At 44.1% G+C, this 20264-nt stretch overlaps 1 protein-coding gene across 1 annotated transcript in view; it reads right to left on the bottom strand.

The window, feature by feature from the left end:
* Positions 1-20264, bottom strand: part of CDC16 (cell division cycle 16) — an 82019-nt gene that overhangs the window by 42437 nt on the left and 19318 nt on the right. Inside the window, exons 3-7 of the mRNA XM_088454144.1 lie at positions 10686-10783; positions 9593-9631; positions 9219-9359; positions 4096-4255; positions 950-1041 (exon numbers count right to left, since the gene is read on the bottom strand). Of these exons, the coding sequence (XP_088310270.1) occupies positions 950-1041; positions 4096-4255; positions 9219-9359; positions 9593-9631; positions 10686-10783 (530 nt within the window). The remainder of the gene's footprint in view (positions 1-949; positions 1042-4095; positions 4256-9218; positions 9360-9592; positions 9632-10685; positions 10784-20264) is intronic.

Below are 20264 nucleotides of genomic sequence, written 5' to 3'. Positions count from 1 at the left end.
TAGGCGTAGAAATACCGACGCCTATCTCAATCCCGACGCAAAGGAAGCCAGGTCGAACGAGGTAAGTCCAGGGCACCCTTAGTGTTAGCCGCGGTGGGGGAGGGTTAGGTTTAGGTAGCATAGCGGGCTTAGCGTTAGTTTTTTTTTTTTTTTTTTTGTTAAGGTTAGGCATCCCTAGGGGGGAGGTTAGGGTTAGGCATTAAAGGGGGAGGGTTAGGTTTAGGCATGAAGGTGGGAAACTTAGGTTTAGGCACTAACAGGGAGGGTTAGGGTGTGGGGTGGAGAGGGTTAGGCTACAAAAACGGAGGGTTAGGGGGAGAAGGGTGGAGGGTAAGTATACTTACCCAACCCCTGTCGGGATACCAACCATCAGGATGCCGCTGTCTGTATTTTGACAGGAGGCATCCCGTCACTGGTATTACATACCCATTCCCATAAGAAGAAGTGATTCAATTTAAGACTGTCTGACAACTTTAAATCTATGTATATTTGAATTAAAAAAAAAAAAAAAGTCTACCCTATTGGTATGTTTATTTAAGTGAGAGTTTTTGTGAAGTTGTTACCCATAGCAACCAATCAGATTTTAGCTATTATATTCTAGAAGGTGACAGATAAATGATAAGTAGAATCTGATTGGTTGCTGTGTGTGCAACATCTCCACTTCTAAAAATCTGCACATTAGTAAATATACCGCTGAGAACCTATTTCCTCTGTAAAATAAGGCAAAAGAATCCAACACCCCAGCATCCTTAAATATCCCATCTTTAAAAAGTCTTTGAAAGTAAGATAGAAGGCATAGGACTGTGTGCCAAAGCACTTGTATTTACTATTCATGTTTCATTGTATTCCCTGTGTCAGTTATGTAACTATAGAATAGCCCTTGCAGCTCACAGACAACCCATTTCAGATGTATGATAAATGTTTACAATATAGTCACGCCTTTCTTCACCTTTTTTAACTTGTTTTCAAAGAGGAAACGAAGAAGCTCTTGGTCTTCCGTAGATTTCTTACTAAGAGGTAGAGAATCAAGAAGTTCTTTCTCTGTGGAAAGAGAACACTCAGAGTAACGTGGAGTGCTGTGGTTTTAGATCTATTCATGTACCAGGGCTCCTCTTTGTGAGAAGCTGTGTAACAATCACAGGAGTATTGTGTGCAACATTTAACTGTATAAAATTATTTTTGTTTGCAATATTAATATTTTCATGTTTTATTTATAAAGAGCTGAAACATTATGCAGCGCTGCATATTAAAAGGACAATGACACAAATTATATACACATAGTTTATTGGACCCGACATATGCTGGATCACTTCAGTCTCCGCACCTCCACTATGCCCCATCTTGCCTTCCACTGTGTCCATACCCTCTCTTCTGGTCTGACCGCAGCTGCTCCAATCTTCCTCCCCTCTCCCGTCACTTAGTCCTGCTCTGCCCCGTGCAGCTCCCATACTTACACCAATACTGGCAGACTGTTCAGTCTCCGTCGCAGTGGGAGCCATTGGGGCTTGCCCATTGAGGAAACAGGACAGACCGTACACAATTCTTATGTAGATGCCAAGAAACATAAGGTAAAGATGACACAGCCCAAATGAGTTTATAATCTAAGAAGTGTGGGGAACACTTTATACATAAGATAGTGAAATAAAAATAATTGCTGCTGGTGGGGAAAGAGTAGGCAATCCAGCTCGGAAAAGCATAGGCATGTGTGTTATCACATATACCTATACTACGCGGAATGACAGAACACGCTACACTTCTGAAATTCTCAGGATTTAGGGTTAGGCACCCCCCCCCCCCGGGAGGATTAGGTTTAGGCTAGGGGAAGGGGGGATTAGGGTTATGCACCACCGGGGAGAGGTTAGGTTTAGGCACTTGTGGGGGAATTTAGGGTGAGGCACCCCTAAGGGAGGGTTAGGGGGGTAAATAGGGTTAGTTATACTTACCTTATTAGCGATCAGGATCTTCACCTCTGCCGGGTTCTGCTGCCGGGATTTGAACCAATACTTACTACACCCCAGGAGGTGAGTATTGTTTTTTTATTTACAGGTAACCCTTTGGATTTCTACATGGAGAAGGGGACCGAACATCTAGCAGTAGGTAAGAATGTGTGAGTGCGGTATGTGTGTAATAAATTTGTAAAATCTACAGTGTGTGTGTCTTGTGGTTTTTTAACTATTTTCTTTTTTTTTTTACAGTGGCAGTACGGGTGCCGGCCGCCTGCTGGCACTTGTAGTTCCACAAATGCCAAAGGGCAGACATACTGGCACCTGTAGTTCCACTGTAAAAAAACAATAGTTTTAATCTATTTTTAACACTATTACCCCTGTACCCACCGCCATGGGGTTCTGGGGAGAGCCCCGGGCTTCAGCTTAAGCTTGGGGTGCTCGGGAGAGGGGGGACCCCTTTATTTGGGGGGGTGCCCACCTCCCCTGAGATCCCCGGCTTGGGATGACCAGCTTGGGGTGATAATGCTTTGGCCGGGTTGACCCGGTGAAAGGGTCCCCTGGCTGTGGCATTACGCCCCGGCTGGAATTGAGTGCTGGTGCTGGTTTTATAAAAAGGGGGAAACCTAAGCAATTTTTCCCCCCCATTTTTAAAACCAGGACTGGCTCAGTAGCCCAGTGATGGTTCCTAAAAAATTGGGGCACCCTATACTTTTTTTTCCCCCGTATTTTTAGGAACCAAGACTGGCTGACGTGCCCGGGGCTGGTTATGCTTTTTGGGGGGTGGACCCTATGTCAATTTTATTTTTAAATTAACGCTTTGTTCACAATAAAAACACACAAACAGACTTCACATATCTCACTGATATGTGCAGGCTGTTTGTTCGGGAGGGAAACAAGGGTAGTAAACACGGGGATTAAACACGGGCAGGAACGATCAAATACACCATCGGAAAACACGATCCTGACAAACACAAGAGCTAGGTAAATAGCCGATTTATTTATTTTTTTAAAACTCCCGATTTTGATCGTTCCTACCAGTGTTTAAAAACGGATCAAATTGGTACCAACATGGATCATAGTAAATGCACCCCTAAGTCTCATAAAATGAGACAACTCACTTCATTTGAACGTCATTGTGTATATAATCCAGGTTGTAAGGGCTCAATCTTAATTTTGTAGTCTCAGCTATCCCACCCCCTCCCAAATCTTGAGCTCAAGGAATCATTTGAATTGGCTCGGGACCGAGACTTGGGGGTATGTCTTGAGAATGATGACTGGGTGGGCATCAGACAATAGGTGACTAAATCCTCCATCAGTACTAATATAAAGAAAAATTCCTATAATGTGTACTCCTGCTGGTATATGGTGGCCGAAAAGTTGCATCATATTTTCCCGGGGTTCATCGGACCTCTGTTGGATACAATGTGGAAATGTTGGTTCTTTTCAGCATATATGGTGGGATTGCCCCTTGATCTCTAAATATTGGGGCAAAGTCATATCTTTGGTGTTAAAGTGATCGGCATTTCTCCTACTAAGGACCCCTTACATATGCTTTTGTGTAAACCAATCAGATTCCGTTTGTAGTTTCAAAATACATTTTGCGGTCACATTTATAATGCAAGAAAACTTGTAATTGCTGTGAATTTGAAGCAACTCAAAGCTCCATCGTTGAACATATATAACTGCCCTTCTCAATGACGATGTGTAAAAATTTCATGCAACTTGGGACTCTTGGTACTCTACATTTAACAGATGGTTACCCGGTATAGAGTGAAGCTGGTCTTCACTTGGTTGCGCAGTGCTCTGCAGGTTGTCTTTACCACTACCCCTCTTCTTTATTATCCTTTTGCTTAATTTTATTTGATTCATATTGTTGATTCTTATCATTCTGCTACAAATATTAAACACATAAAAATCAGTTGACTATTTACTGTGTTGTACAAATAATTTCTATGGATCAGTGTACTGTTTGCGCTATGCTGTATATGTTTTGCATTTGCTCTTTAATATACTGTATCTTAAGTCAACTATTCTAAATAAAGAGATTTAAAAAAAAAAGTTCTATATGTGTACATTATGTTCTCATCATATTTGTATCTAATGATTTGTATGTACGGGTGTAGTGATGAGAGAGATGCTATTTTCGAACCTTCTTGTGCTGTTAGCATATGGTGCGCTGTTAATAGGTCAAATGCTTCAAAGCAGTAAACATCAAACTTCAAAGCCTCTTTGTAGCTGTAGGTTGCCAGCGTTCTGTTATCCAGAGCATCATAGATCTTTCCACGCAAAAGGCAAATGGAGCTTTTGATCTGCAAAGAAAGCATCCAGGTACCCCATGAGACTCCCACTGACAATATAAATGAACACAACAATTATAGTTATGTAATAATGGGTTTTATCTATAGACTGCCCCCATGTCAATGTAATTCCACAAATATACTCAGGTAATTCACAATAAATCAGAATCATTAGTAACAGAAGTGTGGCAAACCCCTGAAATAAAACTTCTTTAAGAACGGCATGTAATGGGCATTGAGCAATGTAAATAAATGTGATTAATGGGTATTTTTACTGGTTAACATGAGTTTCCTGCTATTAGCTTTGGATGAAAGGGGATACTCTAAAAGGTATTGATATAAAATAAAACCCAAGAACATTATAAGGCTTCTGATATATTTGATCATCTGGCTTGTAATGTTATCAGTGTTTGCAAGTAGGTAACATGTTAGTTACTGCACACATTGTTTCTAATATTGCAGTTACACCAACATGAAAATCCCAGGTTTTTGCACATGAACGTGCATCAACCTTGGATTTTTGTCAGTGTATTCGGATCCACCCGGGTCCAGTGACCCAGGGATCAAACTTGAGTAGCTTGCAGGGTCAGCCACGGGTCGTTCCCGTGTCACCCTGCAGTGTAAACGGCCCGAGCCGGGTAACGATGACCCGGGTCGTGCTGCATGCTATCCGATTGACCGGCTTCAGTGGCACTTGGAGATTACATTGTCTCCAAGCGTCCAATGCATCGCCGAAAGATCTGGGTCACTGCAGTCCCGTTCCGGTGTGAACAGTGACGAACCAGGCATAGCCCGGGTTGGTGCCGCGGTGTAAACAGGGGATTGTCCTGGGTCTAATTTGGGTTGGAAACATGTTCCAAATCTCGGGTCATACTTTGGCATAAAAGAGGTATTACTGATCAAGCCTGTGATTTGGATGTTAATTAGAAAGCATTAAAAAGTACATGCTGCCATATCTCTGAGAGTCTAATTAATGATTGCAGCTGGTGTCTTGGCTTTCCATGCCTTTCCCATTCTTCATGTGTTCAATACTTTTCCCTGTGTCATTTCACATTATTACACATAACTTAATTCATGGACATATAGGGCGGAATTCAATTGATTACGCGGTCCGGATCTCCCGTCTAAAGTGACAGGAGATCGCGGGCCGCCATTCAATTGCTGCCGTTCTTCGCACTGATCGCGCCCATAGAGGTCAGGTTTAGCCGCGTAAAGCAGCTAATCCCGACCAAAGTGCTGGGCGCGATCGGGAAAAGTGATGTTTGGGTGCCCAAACATGTCACTTTTCGCACATTTCAGCTCTCATCCCCCAGGGGCTGCGAGCTGAAATGTAGCGCTTGGCAGCTGATCGCGCCCGACAGGAGCAAGAATAGAATAGCTCCGTCGGGCGCGATAGGGGATGAAAACAATTGAATTCCGCCCATAGGGGTAAATTTACTAAAGTGAGAGTTTTTAGAAGTGAGTTTTAGAAGTGATGTTGCCCATAATAACCAATCAGATTCTACTTAACATTTAACTAGCACCTTCTAGAAGATAATAGCTAGAATCGGATTGGTTGCTATGGGCAACATCTCTTCTAAAACTCACTTCTAAAAACTCTCACTTTAGTAAATTTACCCCCTATGGTCTGATTTCTTTGCATGTGTGGATTGCATTAGATGTTACTGACATTTGGTGAAAATTTCATTACAATTGCCCCATTACAAATATATTTACTGAAAAAAATGTTGATGTGTTCAATACTTAATTTACCCGCTGTACATACATATTTACATGGTACATACAGTGCGTAAAGCAGGCTGAGGTAACCTGAAGCATACCACCGGTTGTTGACAAATAACTTCCAGTAGGCCCAGCAAACATCACAGATGCTGAGAGTTCTAGTTCAGCCGGAGAACTACAGGCTGCTTTCCTCGGATGTAAACAGCAAGTCTTGGTCCCATTATCCCTAACAACCTCCCTGAGTACAAAATAAACATCTGTTTACAGTATGTTCTAGCAGCACCTCCACAAGCAAGGCCACCGCATTTCTATTAGATGTATAAAAATTAAAAAACCTCATCCAGATCAAAGATGTCTTTTAGGAACTGAAGAACTTGATCCTACATTGATCTTCCCTCATAAATTGTCTGAAGAATCAAAACATTTAAATAAAAAATAATTGAAAAACTAATCAATCCTTCTGTCCTTTCCTGGTGTTCAGTCCATATACGTAGTCCAATTCCCTCGAGTCTTTGACCTCGTTTTTGATTAATGAAAACATCCTTGTTTTTTAAACTACCTAGGGGGTTGTATAGTTTATTAAAGTGCCATCCTGTCTACCACTGCAGTGCCACTCTGTGCCATGTTGAAAGTTGAACTGCCACGTTAGTGCCGCCCATTCCTGTCGCTTAGCTTAGTCAGCCAGCTAGCTGGATGCAACCTATTGGCCTAAACTAGATGAAATCAATATTGTGAGCTGGTCAAAACTGACTGGAAATGACTGCTGAGGGTATCCCTCAGAAGGGGCCGGACTAGGAGCAGATAACCGGTCTACAACCTGTGCCATGATCTGGGAAAAGGAAGCCCAGGGGATCCTGCCCAGTAGCTGGTATATTTGACTGATGTGGTGACTCCTTATAACAGTGACCACATAATCCATTCTGCGTGAAATACTGAGGGGATAACCACGCTTTACAGGCCATGTATGACACCAGCGCAGGGGCTTCAGCTACCTGCTTTTCAGTTTATTTAGACATAACAATAGCCCTAATGTTATGCAAAGTAATACACAATATTTCACACCTACAATAACCCACAACCTGTAGCAGAGGGCTCATGAGGAGAAGCAGCAGTGATAGCTATAACAGACAGTCATTCAGGAATAAAATGGCAGCATAACACAGCAGAAATCACAAGAAAGTCACATGCAATGCAAATAATATGTAACATTATATCTATCTATATCTATACACACACACACACCGACACACACACACAATAAGCTCTTAGTCAACTACGAACAGCACACAAGGCTAAGTAGGATATGGAGCTCTGTATAACCTGGCCACCTAAGGAGAGGTATACAGGGAGACTGACCAAACCTCCTGAGATTGCAACCACCGAGAGCACCTGAGAGTGGTCTCTGGCAATCTCATATACAGGGTGGCTGGGCGGGGCAACCCAGACACGGGAAACCTTGCCTCTGTACCAGCATCTGTGTCAGGGGAAGGGCAGCCGGGGAAATCGTACCTCTCCTCTGCTGTATAGATCCACCAAGCACGCTGACATATCATGGCCGCCGCCGTTATCACCCCCGGCTGTCAGGATCCCTCATGTCCCGGTGGTCTAGTGGGGGAGGCAGTTCACCTGGCTCCTTACTACAGCGTCCCCAGACAGGTCTCCACCGCCGGGGGCACGGACCGCCACGCGGATCCTCGCCGTCAGCAGCGGCGGGGAGCCACATTACCTGCATGCCCAATGTTTCCAGCTGCAGTTCTGGGCTCAGCTGGACCTGTACACGCTACTGACACCGGCCAAAATCACCAGTTCCCTCACTGGTGTTGCGGCGCCGGCGGGGGTAGACGGAGCAGCAGCACGGGCGTTCATCCGGACACCTAGTGTTGCTTAATCATACAAAAAAATAAAACTTGTTTGGGACTGCCGAAGCAGTCCATCTGTTCAGTAAGGTGCACTCTTGCGCACCAAACAAAAAACAAAATGCCTGTAGACAGGGGCAGGGTATATATGGAGGAGGACCCAGTGCATTCTGGGAGCTGAAATCTTGTAACTGTTTGGTGCCTGGATCACTCTAACCACATAGTCTAAGGTAACTTCTGTGAACCCTATGGACCCCGAAGACGAATTAAATGTTATTGAGGTTAATAATACTGTGTTTCTATGGTTTTTATTTAAAATATAGATCCAAAAACAAAACACGCATGGGCAGTTTTGCTAAGACCAAATCCAGATCCAAAACATGAAGGAGATACAGAACCAAAACACGGGGGTTGGTGCATACCCCTAATATATATATTATATATATATATATAGGGTTGCGGTGGGCACAACCTGGTTTAACACAGTGGTTGCTTATGCTAATTGTGCCAGGTGCCATTTCCATACACTGTTAGTTGTTCAAATTAATTGTGTTTAATTATTTTTTGTTTGTTTTAACAAATGTGCACTGGATTAAAGGCCACTTGGATTCTGACTCTCTACTTTTAGGATAATGTGATTTTTATTGTATATAGCCAATATGTATTCTTCTAATAAATACAAAGGTTTGCTGTATAAGCCCAAAAGAATGGCTAAGATGCACAGTGGTCTTTAATGTGTCTTGATCTTTTCTAAACAGCTCTGGTTTACAGAAAAACTTCATAAATTTACCAGATTAAATTTGCTAAATGTATTATTATTATTATTATTATTATTAAAATAGGAATCCAGCCATCTGTCATCCTAACCCTCTGTCCCATGCTCACTGTCTACCCCATCTGTGTCACCCCTGTCTATTTGCCCATCCCCTTTAGAATGTAAGCTCTCACGAGCAGGGCCCTCTATCCTCTTGTGCTTATCCTTTCTTTACTTATATTATCTGCTCTATACACAAAAGCACCTAACCCGTGACTTTTGCCATCCTGCTTCTGTTGCAGCAGTGTTTATATACCATGTACTTGTCTTGTAGTGTCTTAAACTGTATGACACTGTTTTCTTGTTCTGCTCAACTGTTTATGTACTATGTTTATGTACTATGTAAGGCGCTGCGGAACCCTTGTGGCGCCATATAAATAAAGTATAATAATAATAATAATAAATGTAGTTATGTATTGATAATCTTATACTGTATACAAAATAACATACAGGCCATAGTCTACCTACATCCACAGGATGCGTCAAGCCTATAATAGAACAAATGTAAAAGAAACCAAATATCACAAGCCTATGTTCCATTGTAAAATAAAAAACAACAAACTCCCTAACAGCATGACCTTACCGAGGACTGAGATATTTGCCATTCTCCAGAACCATCCCTTAAGATCTTCTCATCCTTAATACTTTTTTCAAACAACTTCTTACTGATTGGTTCCTCCATGTCCAGGATATCTAGAGCCTGTTGGTACTCTTTTGCAGCATACTTAATAGAAAAACAAAAGAGCACATTTTGTGAAGGTTAAATGTTTAAGATGTTGCACCAGATTAGTAAAAATAATTGGCCAATAATAGTCTAGAGATTTATTTTACATACTGTCCCCAATTATTTTCCATAAATTGCTACAAAAACATAAAAAAACCTGCCTTGTTTGCAACCATGAACAGACTGATGACACATTACACCTGCATTAGCGAGAGCTTAGTGATGTTACTTACATGACATCGGGCTGCAAGGTAACGACATGCCTCAAACACCTGAGATGAAAAAGGATAAAGGAAAACAAAAGTCATAAAGAAAAAAAAACAATGGACCTATCACTCTTGATGACTGTTTGCACTAACTAAATTGTGAAGAGGGGAGTTTATACTATATTGGTCTTGGGCACCAAGCAGCAATTAGCTATTTGATTGTTAGACCAATTATTATAAGTGATGCTCCAAACAGTTTCTTAGTACTGTTTGAAGGACCATCAGTTCTAGGTACTGCAAACAATGGAGTACTTGATGTCCTAAGGAATTTCTGCAGCTTTTATTTACTGGAAAACAATGAAGTATATGAGGTCATCCGCACTGCTGTAGGCTGTATTATCTCATGTTATTGTGTGCATGGAAGGAACTAGCTCCAGCAAATAACATACTGTGGTTTATCTGCAAACAAAGCAAAAATTGTCCGTCAATATTTCAGCAGCCCTAATTACAGTATCTGCTTTGGACAATTACTATAATTGTAGCACCACAGAACTGGGGACATTTGTGGGCATGTGAGGGAATATTGGGACATTGTGTTTGCTAATTACAGCAGTACAAGTAATGCTGGCCATACACGCTACAATTATCGGGGCGATCCGCCTGATATCGGCGGATCGCCCAGATAATTGTAGCATGTGTGCGGGAGACCAAGGGTTAAATATTGCTCGGTCGGACATTCCGGATTGTCCAGCATGCCCGTCCGATGTGATATTTACCCAGTAAACTGTCGGTCGCATCGGGCAGAGACAGACAGATAGACAGACAGATATTTCCTGTGTTCCTTCCTACGGAAGGAACAGGAAAAGGTCTCCTCCCCCGGGGGCGGAGCGTGGATGTCGGGCTGATACACTGTGAGAGAAATCTCAGAGTGTATGCCGGCGACCTCTGCGGCTGGCAGCTGGCCAGATAAAATGTCTGTCGGTCTGACAGACATTTTATCTGGCCGTGTATGCCCAGCATAAGTAATAATAATCTATGCACAGGTTCCCAGCAAATCTAAAATTGGCACGGAAGGAATTATATTCCAGAACTCAGATCAGCACAATGAATAAAAACTTACTTTATCCAGTTTCCGTGACCTTAGCGCATGTGATGCCCTATGGTACTGAGCAGTCAGATACAGACATTGTGCCAGCCAATAAATATCTTGGGGCTCCTCTGCAAACAAAACAAACAATTGACCTTTATATCCAGCCATCTTAACACAGTATGTAAGCTGATGCATAGCACAGTATAGATGACAGTTACCAGAAATTAATGAGGAATCTGATGACCGCAAGTAGCTCCTATTTCATGGTAGTAATGTGCTCTATAAAATACATAATTGTTTCTAAAGGAAGCATTCCAACTTTAATAAAAACAATCCCTAACTTCTACCTGGAGTCTCCTGTGGTCCAGCAGCCTCTGCTACAAAGGCACTCTTTAACAATACACCAAGGTTTGCATGATTAAGTTCAAAGGGGAGGGGTATTGACAACAGTACTGCCAATATGAGCCCCCAATATCTAGCAAGCAATACAATCACTGCACCGGGCTAGTGGAGCCATTATCAGCATACTTGGCTACTTTGGAAAAATCATTTCAGGGAGATTGTGAAAGCAGCACCTATGAGCGCGGCGGTAAAGTGGGCGTGTACTGCTACATCTGAGAGGCGTGTCATAAATAAGATTTACATAAAAATGTAAATGAGCCCCAAAGCAATTAGTAAGATCTATTTGTTGATGAAAATATACTGATACATTTCAGAAAATACATGTAACCATAGGGATCATTGTGCCTTATAACCAATGCAGGTTATACTAATGGTCCCATTTGAATGTATATATCTGTTTTTATTTAACAGCTTCATAATAGGGGTAAGGTGCAGGAGATTGTCAGACTCTTCAGGGAATCAGAGAGATTGCTACTATTTCAGGGAGTCTCCCTGACAATCAGGGAGTGATGGCAAGCATGATCATGAGGAATTGCCATATCAGAGAAATGCTGCACTGAAAGAAAAATAACATCTTGTAGGTTGTTTTATTTTTTCTGTAACTCCTGACTTTGACATAGTCAATATTGTTGTTCAGAAAAAAATGCAACAAAGCCTACTCTGACAGTAATGAATTTGCAATGTAAATGATATAGAACAAATTATGTGGTACTCAAATCACCAAACAGGAAAACTATTACTTATGGCCCCCATAAACCAGGGACGGATTGCGGCGTTCTGCGATCCATAGATGCCGGGTTGTAGGATCAGTGAAATCCAACATGTTGGATTTCACCGATTTGCCAATTACAATCAAAATATGATCGTGATTTGCAAACAGGTGAAATTGAACATGTATAAATTTTACAGATCCTCAGACGTATCACGGAACATCGATGCCACCGGTCGGCATTTCCCACCAACGGATTTGCGTTTCCGAACCCATCGCAGGATCCGGCAATCCGTCGGATAGTGTATGGGGGCCTTTAGACAGTGAACATTTGGTGTTGAGACCCTAATTTAATGTAGTACAGGCAAACATACTTTATATAACTACCATGCTCAGAAGGTGAGGATAGCAAGGTGAAATCCAGGTTTAAAAGAATAAATTAGAAATAATACAATAAGCAAGTTGTATGGTTAAATTCCTTGCCTGCTTTTGCACTCATAATACATCCCTCACTGTGATACATATTACCCAGAATTCAATGAATAACCAAGATTGCAAGTCATAATTACTCAAAGCAAAAAAATATCAATATAACTACCAATAGTCATTTATGTTTCTATCAAAAATTTTAACTTGAATTTAAATGATTACATGCATATATCACTGAAATTCTCTAAGGTAATAGTACAATAAAAATGTTGCTAACAAATGCCAGGTCATAAGTGTAGTAAAGGGTTTATAGTGTTCTTAACTGGTCTCATAACACACAACAATGTACACAATGTACCAGTAACAGTTTATTAGGGAACCTCATCCAGCTCTCAGACGGATGCCTTCGTAATCTCTTTTTGTTCTATTCCTAGGGACTCTGTTGCTACTATCTATAGAGGCAGTGTGGATCTTCATATAAGCTTTACTAGTTAGAAATACTTTGAATATACTGTTTAACCTGCATAAACACTTACTTTAATCCATACTAGGGATGGCCATCGAACATCGATTATTTATAATCATTGATGGTTTATGGTCGATTATTTTTAATGCTTTTACCATCAATGGGGGAGAACCAGATGGTTTTCCTCCATCGATGGCACAGCATAACTGAATAGTTTTTTTATTGTTTTTTACAAGGTGTCCGGACACTAAACATAGCTCCGCTCCTGGTACCCACAAAAGCCCCGGACCCATGTTCCGATTGGCCCACGGACCAGTCAGTCAAAGAACAGGGATGACCATCGGTTGGTGAAACCAACGATGGTAATCCATTGAATGGATGTTAACCATCGATGGCCACTTGCTATATCGCCATTGATGGTAACACCATCGATGGCCATCCCTAATCCATGCTTGCCTACTATACGTTTTGCCTCCATTGGATAACCATAGGCAAACACAGAGTGAGGGTTCTGGTTGCCTGGAAACCCACAATCCACACCATGACAACAAAAGAAATAGTATATAATACAATTTTACTAGTGTTGCATGTTCTCCTCAGTATCACAAATGAAATAATTAGCACCACCTATGGATCTTTTAACATGTTTCAGCCAGTAATGAATACACATGTGTACCATGTAGGAGATCTGGAAAACATGCACTGTTAGGGTTTCATTGCTATAGACCATCTATAGGGTTAAGTGCCAATACTGATAGTGCATATGGTGACCAAAATATGTACATATATGCCCAGAGCAGTGCTAGGTTCTTCTGCTGCTCCCCAAGACTACAGTTTTAGTCCCATGCTCTGGAATGGTGCCCACATGTGAAATAAAAAGTCAGCTCGGAACGAATGGATGGCTCTACTGCCGCATCTAATGGCTTTTATTGGAATGCCAACACAAAAATATAGAAAATAGAATCAAAAGGAAAACTGTAATAACTGAATATAATTGAGTGCCATATATAACATATGAAAAAGACAGTGGCAAAGAAAATAGTAGCGATAAAACAGGCTGGGAGCCTTCCCCATATAGTTGACATAAAAATATTTGTATATAAAATAAGGGGAGTAGCCTACGATGGATTTTTACCTTTGTAATTAACAATGGAAAAATTATAGCAAAAAAAGTGTTTTTCACCAATTTAAAGCCTAGAAAATGTTGACGTACAGAAAAATTTCAGTTTTAATTCTTTTTAAGCAACTTTCTAAAATTTTGGGAAAAAAAACACTACAATCTGCAAAATGAAAAAGGAGATTTATGTTCTTACCTGGTTAAATCCTTAGAGGACACAGGCTTTTGACAGTATAGGCTGGAGTAGGAGTCCGGGCTCCAAACAGTTAATCTTTTTCTCCCAGCAGCCCAGGCTCCTTCTCCGCTATATCGCACCCTCAGCCCCAGGCATGCCAGTTAGGTTAGCAAGCCCAAGGCAGGAGCGAGAAAAAGGAGAAGGAAGACCGACACACACACAGGTCCACACACCCAGAAGAGACTGACAGGGGAGCTGGAAGCAGAGCAAAAACCCAGCAAGCCAGGTGTGTCAGGATGGGCACCCTGTGTCCCCTATGGATTTAGAAGAAAAGGAATTATCAAGGTAAGAACATAAAGCTATTTTCTTCTCTCCATAGGGGACGCAGGCTTTAGACAGTGGGACGCCCCAAAGCTATCCCCCCTGAGGGAGGGTACGCTGCTGAGCTGCACTGAGAACCTTTGGTTCGAAAGCCGAGTCAGTGGAAACGAGGGTGTCAAATGAATAGAATTTGAGAAACATATTGGCAGAGGACCACGTGGAGCTGCCTAAGAAGTACACACCAACCTGGTGGAATGAGCTGGCACCACGGCTGGGATAGGAAGGTCCGCCACAGAGTGGTGGATGGTCAAACGGAGCCATCTGGCCAAAGTCTGCTTCGTAACTGGTTAGCCAACCGTTTGTGGAAGTCATAGAGGACAAAAAGGGACTGCGTCTTATGGAGAACCCTGGTCCTGTCATGTATATCTGGAGGGCCCTCACAACATCTAAAAGAGGCCTCCTCTGGCAAAGAATCAGGTGTTTGAAAGGCAAGGACCATGGTTCCTGGTTGATGCATAACCAAGAAACTACCTTAGGAAGGTAGTCTAATCATGACCGAAGAACAGCCTGATTCGAGTGAAAGCTTAAAAATGGGGAGTGACAAAACAACGTGCTCAAGTCTGACAACCGCCAGGCTACTGCTATTCCAAGTAAGAAGACCATTTTCCACGTAAGCTACTGAATGTCCACAGAGTCCAAGGGCTCAAAGGGTGACTATTGAAGTATCCGAAGCACCAAAGACAAGTTCCATATAGCCACAATCGGGGGCTGAACGTGGAGGACACCCAGCAGGAAAGTCCATACATCAGGCATCAGAGCAATCTACTTCTGGTAGAAGACAGAAAGGACCTAAACCTGCACCTTTAAAGAAGAGAGATGAAGACCCAAATCCAGACCCGCCTGCAGAAAGGAGACGTGATCTGGGGTTAAACCCAATGGCTGAACATCAGGCAAAATAAGATTGCCAAACTCAGTGATTAATCCTTGCAGAAGGAGGTTTTTTGGGCATTCAGCATGGTACGACTGACCAATCTGGAGCACCCCTTAGCTCTCAGGATGGATGTCTCAGGAGCTACACCATCAAACCTAGGCGAGCCAGATCTGGAAGGAAGCATGGGCCCTAAGACAGAAGATCCATGTGCAGAGGAAGACGCAGGGGAGTGTCAATAGAGAGGCCTAGGAGATCTGCGTACCAAGCCTGGCGAGGCTAATTCAGAGCTACTAGGATTACGGTGCCTCCTTCCAACTTCAACTTGCTGAGGACCCATGGAATCAGCACTATCGGAGGGAAGATGTACATGAGATGGAAGGTCCACCGAACCACTAAGGAATCCAAATGGGCTTCTGGATCCTTGGTGTGTGAGCAGTACCTCGGTAGCTTGTGGTTATGCTGAGACGCCATCAAGCCGATGTTCGGCAAGTGCCAGCAAATAACTAGGAGCTGAAAGTTGTACGGATGAAGCGCACACTCTCCTGAGTGAACTTCATAGCGGCTGTGGAAGACCGCTTCCCAATTCTGGACTCCCGAGATGAAGACAGTCAACAGAATTGAAATTTTACACTCGGCACAGATGAGAATGTGGCTCACATGCTTCATGGTGCCGCCTTGATGGTTTATGTAGGCGGCGGCAGTCGCATTGTCGGATTGTGCCTGGACAGGATAATGCTGAAGGAGCAGCAGAGCTAGGCAGAGAGCTTTGAAGACTGCTTGGAGTTCCAGAATGTTGATTGGTAGCCGGCTCTCTGAAGCCATCCACCAACCCTGAAAGGTCTGTGACAGGTTACTGGCCCCACTCGAGAAGACTTGTATTGCTGGTGAGGAGGGCTCAGTCCTGAAACCAAAAAAAGAGAGGCCCTTGTCGAAGTGAGATGCCCGGAGCCACCACAAGAAGGAGAGTCAGACCTCCCAAGAGAAGTTGACAGTTTGTGATTTGAGCTGGCAATGGGACCTGTTCCACCAGGAAAGAACCTCCATCTGAAAAGGCCGGTAGTGAAACTGGGCATACTCTACCATGGTGGAGACAAGAGAGCCCAGGATCTGCATGCGAAAGTGTATTGACACTCAGTGAACTTAAGTACTTGCAAATCCTGGCCTGTAGGTTCCGTAGCTTTTCTAGCAGGAGGAAGACCAGTTGAACCTTGGAATCCAGCAAAGCCTCCAAATGGTACATCTCCTGCGACTAAGTCAGGGAGGTTTTCTTCCAATTGATAATCCATCCGCGGCACTGGAGGAGATCTATCGTGAGACGGATGTGTTCCCTGAGGACCTCTGATGACCGGACGAGGATCAGAAGATCGTTTAGAAAAGGTAGAATTCTGATACCTCTGTGTCGCAAATGAGTTGCCAAGACTTTTTTGTGAAAACATGAGGAGCCTTGGAATGTCCAAATGGCAATGCTCGAAATTGGAAATGTTACTCCCGGACCGCAAATTTGAGGAAGCTCTGGTGACTGAGCCATATAGGAACATGCAAATAGGAATCCTGGATGTCCAAGCAGGCGATGAAATCCCACGGCTCCAGCGCCAGAATGATGGAACAAAAAGACTCCATACAGAATCTGGGGACTCACAAGAACTTGTTGAGGGTTATCAGGCTGAGGATCGGACTGAACCAAGAAGAGGTTGTCATAAAAGCCCTAGTCTTTCTGAGACAAGGGAACTGAAACAATTACTTTGGAGGCCAGCAGGGATTGAACAGACTCCCACAGTGCTCATGCTTTGCCTGGATCTAGCAGAAAACCTATGGAAAAAAAATGATTTGGAGGCAGCTCCTGAAAGTTTAATCTGTAGCCCAGACAAACACCACCTCACGCCCAGGCGCCCGACGTGGTCGCCATCCAGGTCTCAGGGAACAGCAGAAGTTGGCCTCCCACACTGAGATCCCCCAGATGAAGGCCCGCCCCATCAAATGGCAGGCTTGTCAGTAGGCTTGGTAGCAGGGTGTCAGGTAGACACGGGTTATTTAGCTCTGGGCTTGGAACCCTTGAATGAGTAACCATGGAACCTCGAGGAAGGCTGGCCCTTTGCTTTTCCCTGCCGACAAAAGGAGCGAATATTAGATGTTTGCGAACTAGGGCCTGCAGCAGAAGGGAAGAAAACCACCTTTGACGCCGCCACTGTGGCCACGATCTTGTCCAAATCGGAACCAAAGAGAATGTCCCCTGAATACAGAACTGTCTCCAGGGCCTTCTTAAAGTCTGAGTCAGCGCACCAGTAACGAAGCCAGAGGGCTCATCTAGCAGACACCGAAGATGATGACACCTTGGAGGTTTGGACACCAGTGTCTATTGCTGCCTCTCCGAGATAAGAGGCCGCCGGCTCTGCTGTGCTCCACTAATGACAGTTTGCGCTAAACCTTGCCTTAACTGTGATGGTACAACTGGGGGCAGCTGGCCCCCTGTAGGGATACTAGCAGGAGGAGCAGTCCCGGGGTTGCCAGTCTATTAACCAACTGAAACATTACCTGTGAGAGAGGTAGCCCAAGCCGGTTTCTGGTAGGAACTGAACCTCTTTCAGAGAAGCGGCAAAACACCGGACACAGAGCCTATCATGGTACGCAGCCTAAGGAGAAAGTACAGTGGTTACACAACACAGGAGCACCCAGATCCCTGGGTGCCTTGCCCTCGGAAGACATTGTACAGCAATCCAGGGTAATCCCCACACACAATCTAAGTAAACTATAGTGTGCAATAAGGGGTAGTGCAATGAATGTGACCTCACCACAATTAGTGGGGCATTACAAAAGGGGGTATTACTAAACCCTGCAGCAATTAGCACTCCAAGCTATCTGCACAGAAAAAAGGTCAGACTGAATAGAATACAGTCAAACAGAAACATTCAATGCATGTAAAAATGGGCAGTAAGTGCTCAACAATCCAAACCTCACTCGGCAGGAAGGAGCTTTCTGCTTTCTGTATAACCTGGCTGCTGAGGAGGTATACATGGAGACAAGGAGCCCGTGCTACTTTCTGGAGACTGGCTACAGCATGCACTGTGGAAAATGGCCGCTCAGTGTCTCTGTGAAGGAGGGGAGAAGAGGAGGAAACACCTGTGGCATAAAGCCTCAAGTAGCAGAAAAGGAGCTAACAGGGCGAGCCTACCTCCCCTTTCTTATATGGACCCCCAGGGCAATGGACACCTATTATGAAGTGCCCCATTGCCTGTTGACCTGGTAGTCTAGCGTAGGTACCAGACGACCTAGACCCTGGCTGTCAGAACCGCCGGTGAAAGTCACTACAATGACTGGTTCCCTGCAAGCAGGGAGCCACTCTTACCTGTCCCCTAGCGATTTCTAGCTGCAGCTCCCGTGTGCTGCTGAGGGCCCGGTCGAAGACACAGACCTACTCGCCAACACTGAGGCTGCCGGTGCAGGGGGTTGGTGAAGCGGCAACGAGGGCCACCTTTCGGACGCCTAGCACTGCCCACTCAAAAGGAAAATTAAATAAAAAAAAATATGAGACTGCATAAAGCAGCCCCCAGTTTAAACAGTGCGAACTCCTGCAGGCACCAAATTAAAACTGGTCTGCCTGGGGCTGGTGGCGGGGTATAGGGGAGAAGGAGTTGCTGGGAGAAAAAGATGAATTGTTTGGTGTCCGAACTATTACTCCAGCCTATATCCACTGTCTAAAGCTTTTTTCCTCTATGGAGAAAAGAAGAATACGAATTTCCATCTAAACAACGCCCCAAAATACACGTCCCACATAACCCAATTTGAGCTTTTTTCAGAAAGTCACCTGGCCAAATGATACTATTTAAAAGGTCTGTAACTGCATAATTTTTCATTGGGAGGGGTGTGCCAGAGGTTCTGCACTGAGTCTTGACATTTTGGGCTTCATTCAGAGGCGGCCGTACGGTCTACGACCGCCTCGATGTTTGTCCAGTGCGCATGCGCACGAGGGAGCCGGCTCCTTCGTGCGCATGCGTGAGACCCGCTACGACCGACAGCGCCGGTCGTAGCGGGTCTCTTTCCAAAGGGGGCGAGCTGTCGATGTTGATTGACAGCTCGCCCCATTTGGAAGGCGGGCCGGGGGGATGGCAGCCCAAACGGAGGCGTTCCCACGGGAACGCCTGCCGTTTGGGGGAGGCCCCACTGACATCACTAGTGATGTCAGTGGAGAGCTTCCGGCTCTGACAGAGCCAGAAGCTCTCCGGGGCTTACGACAAGTGAGACCCTACCCTAGGGTCTCGTCGTAAGCCCCGATGGTCACGATGGTCTATGACCATTGCGACCATCACCCTAGCGGTCGTTAGAGCTGTGGGTGTAAACCCACAGCCTAACGACCGAAACAGAGGCGGGCGGTCAGGATGCAAGCGGCCGCCCAGTTTCTGAGCGACCGCTTGCATCCTCCGACAGCCTCTGAATGAGGGCCTTTGTACCTTAAAATAACATTTTTTTCCTACTTTTCATCCACTCAGGGGCTGCAAACATGTATTGACTCCCATTGAGACCACATTAACTAATTGGATAGCAAAAAGTCGTGGCTGTGGATGACTAACCTGCATTAACGGTACCCACGGCTAAATGAACTGTGGCTATAGGTTCCTAATGGCAGGTAGGCCCAGGCTGAAACAAAACATGCTGCTGGACACCATTATACAGCATCAAACCCTGTTTGAGCTAGGACTCTCACCTGCCCTTTGATGGATACATCTCACAGACACACTTGGTCATTTTATTCCTCTAGTTCGGACAACCTCAGAAATATGAATAAACAGATGTCTTATATCTGTCTTCATTTTGGGGACACACAGACTTAAGCTGGGTAGACATTGTACAATTTTTACTTAAAATGTGTTGAACTCACAATTTGTCCTTGCGAGAAAATCCTCTAATATTCAAGCGAACACGTTTTACAATTGTTTCTTCCAATCTTGCTATTTATTTGTCCGGTTGATTGGATAGAATGATCATGTCCTTGCCCAAGCTGCACAGATATCATTGTCAGCGCGTACACACTGAAAAATGTTTATGATACGGTGACCAAATTTAT

This window comes from Taudactylus pleione, unplaced genomic scaffold, assembly GCF_031769625.1.
Source record: "Taudactylus pleione unplaced genomic scaffold, aTauple2 ptg000609l, whole genome shotgun sequence".
Lineage (NCBI taxonomy): Eukaryota > Metazoa > Chordata > Amphibia > Anura > Myobatrachidae > Taudactylus > Taudactylus pleione.
Note: the sequence above shows the minus strand (reverse complement) of the source record. Positions and strands in the feature narration are given on the sequence as shown.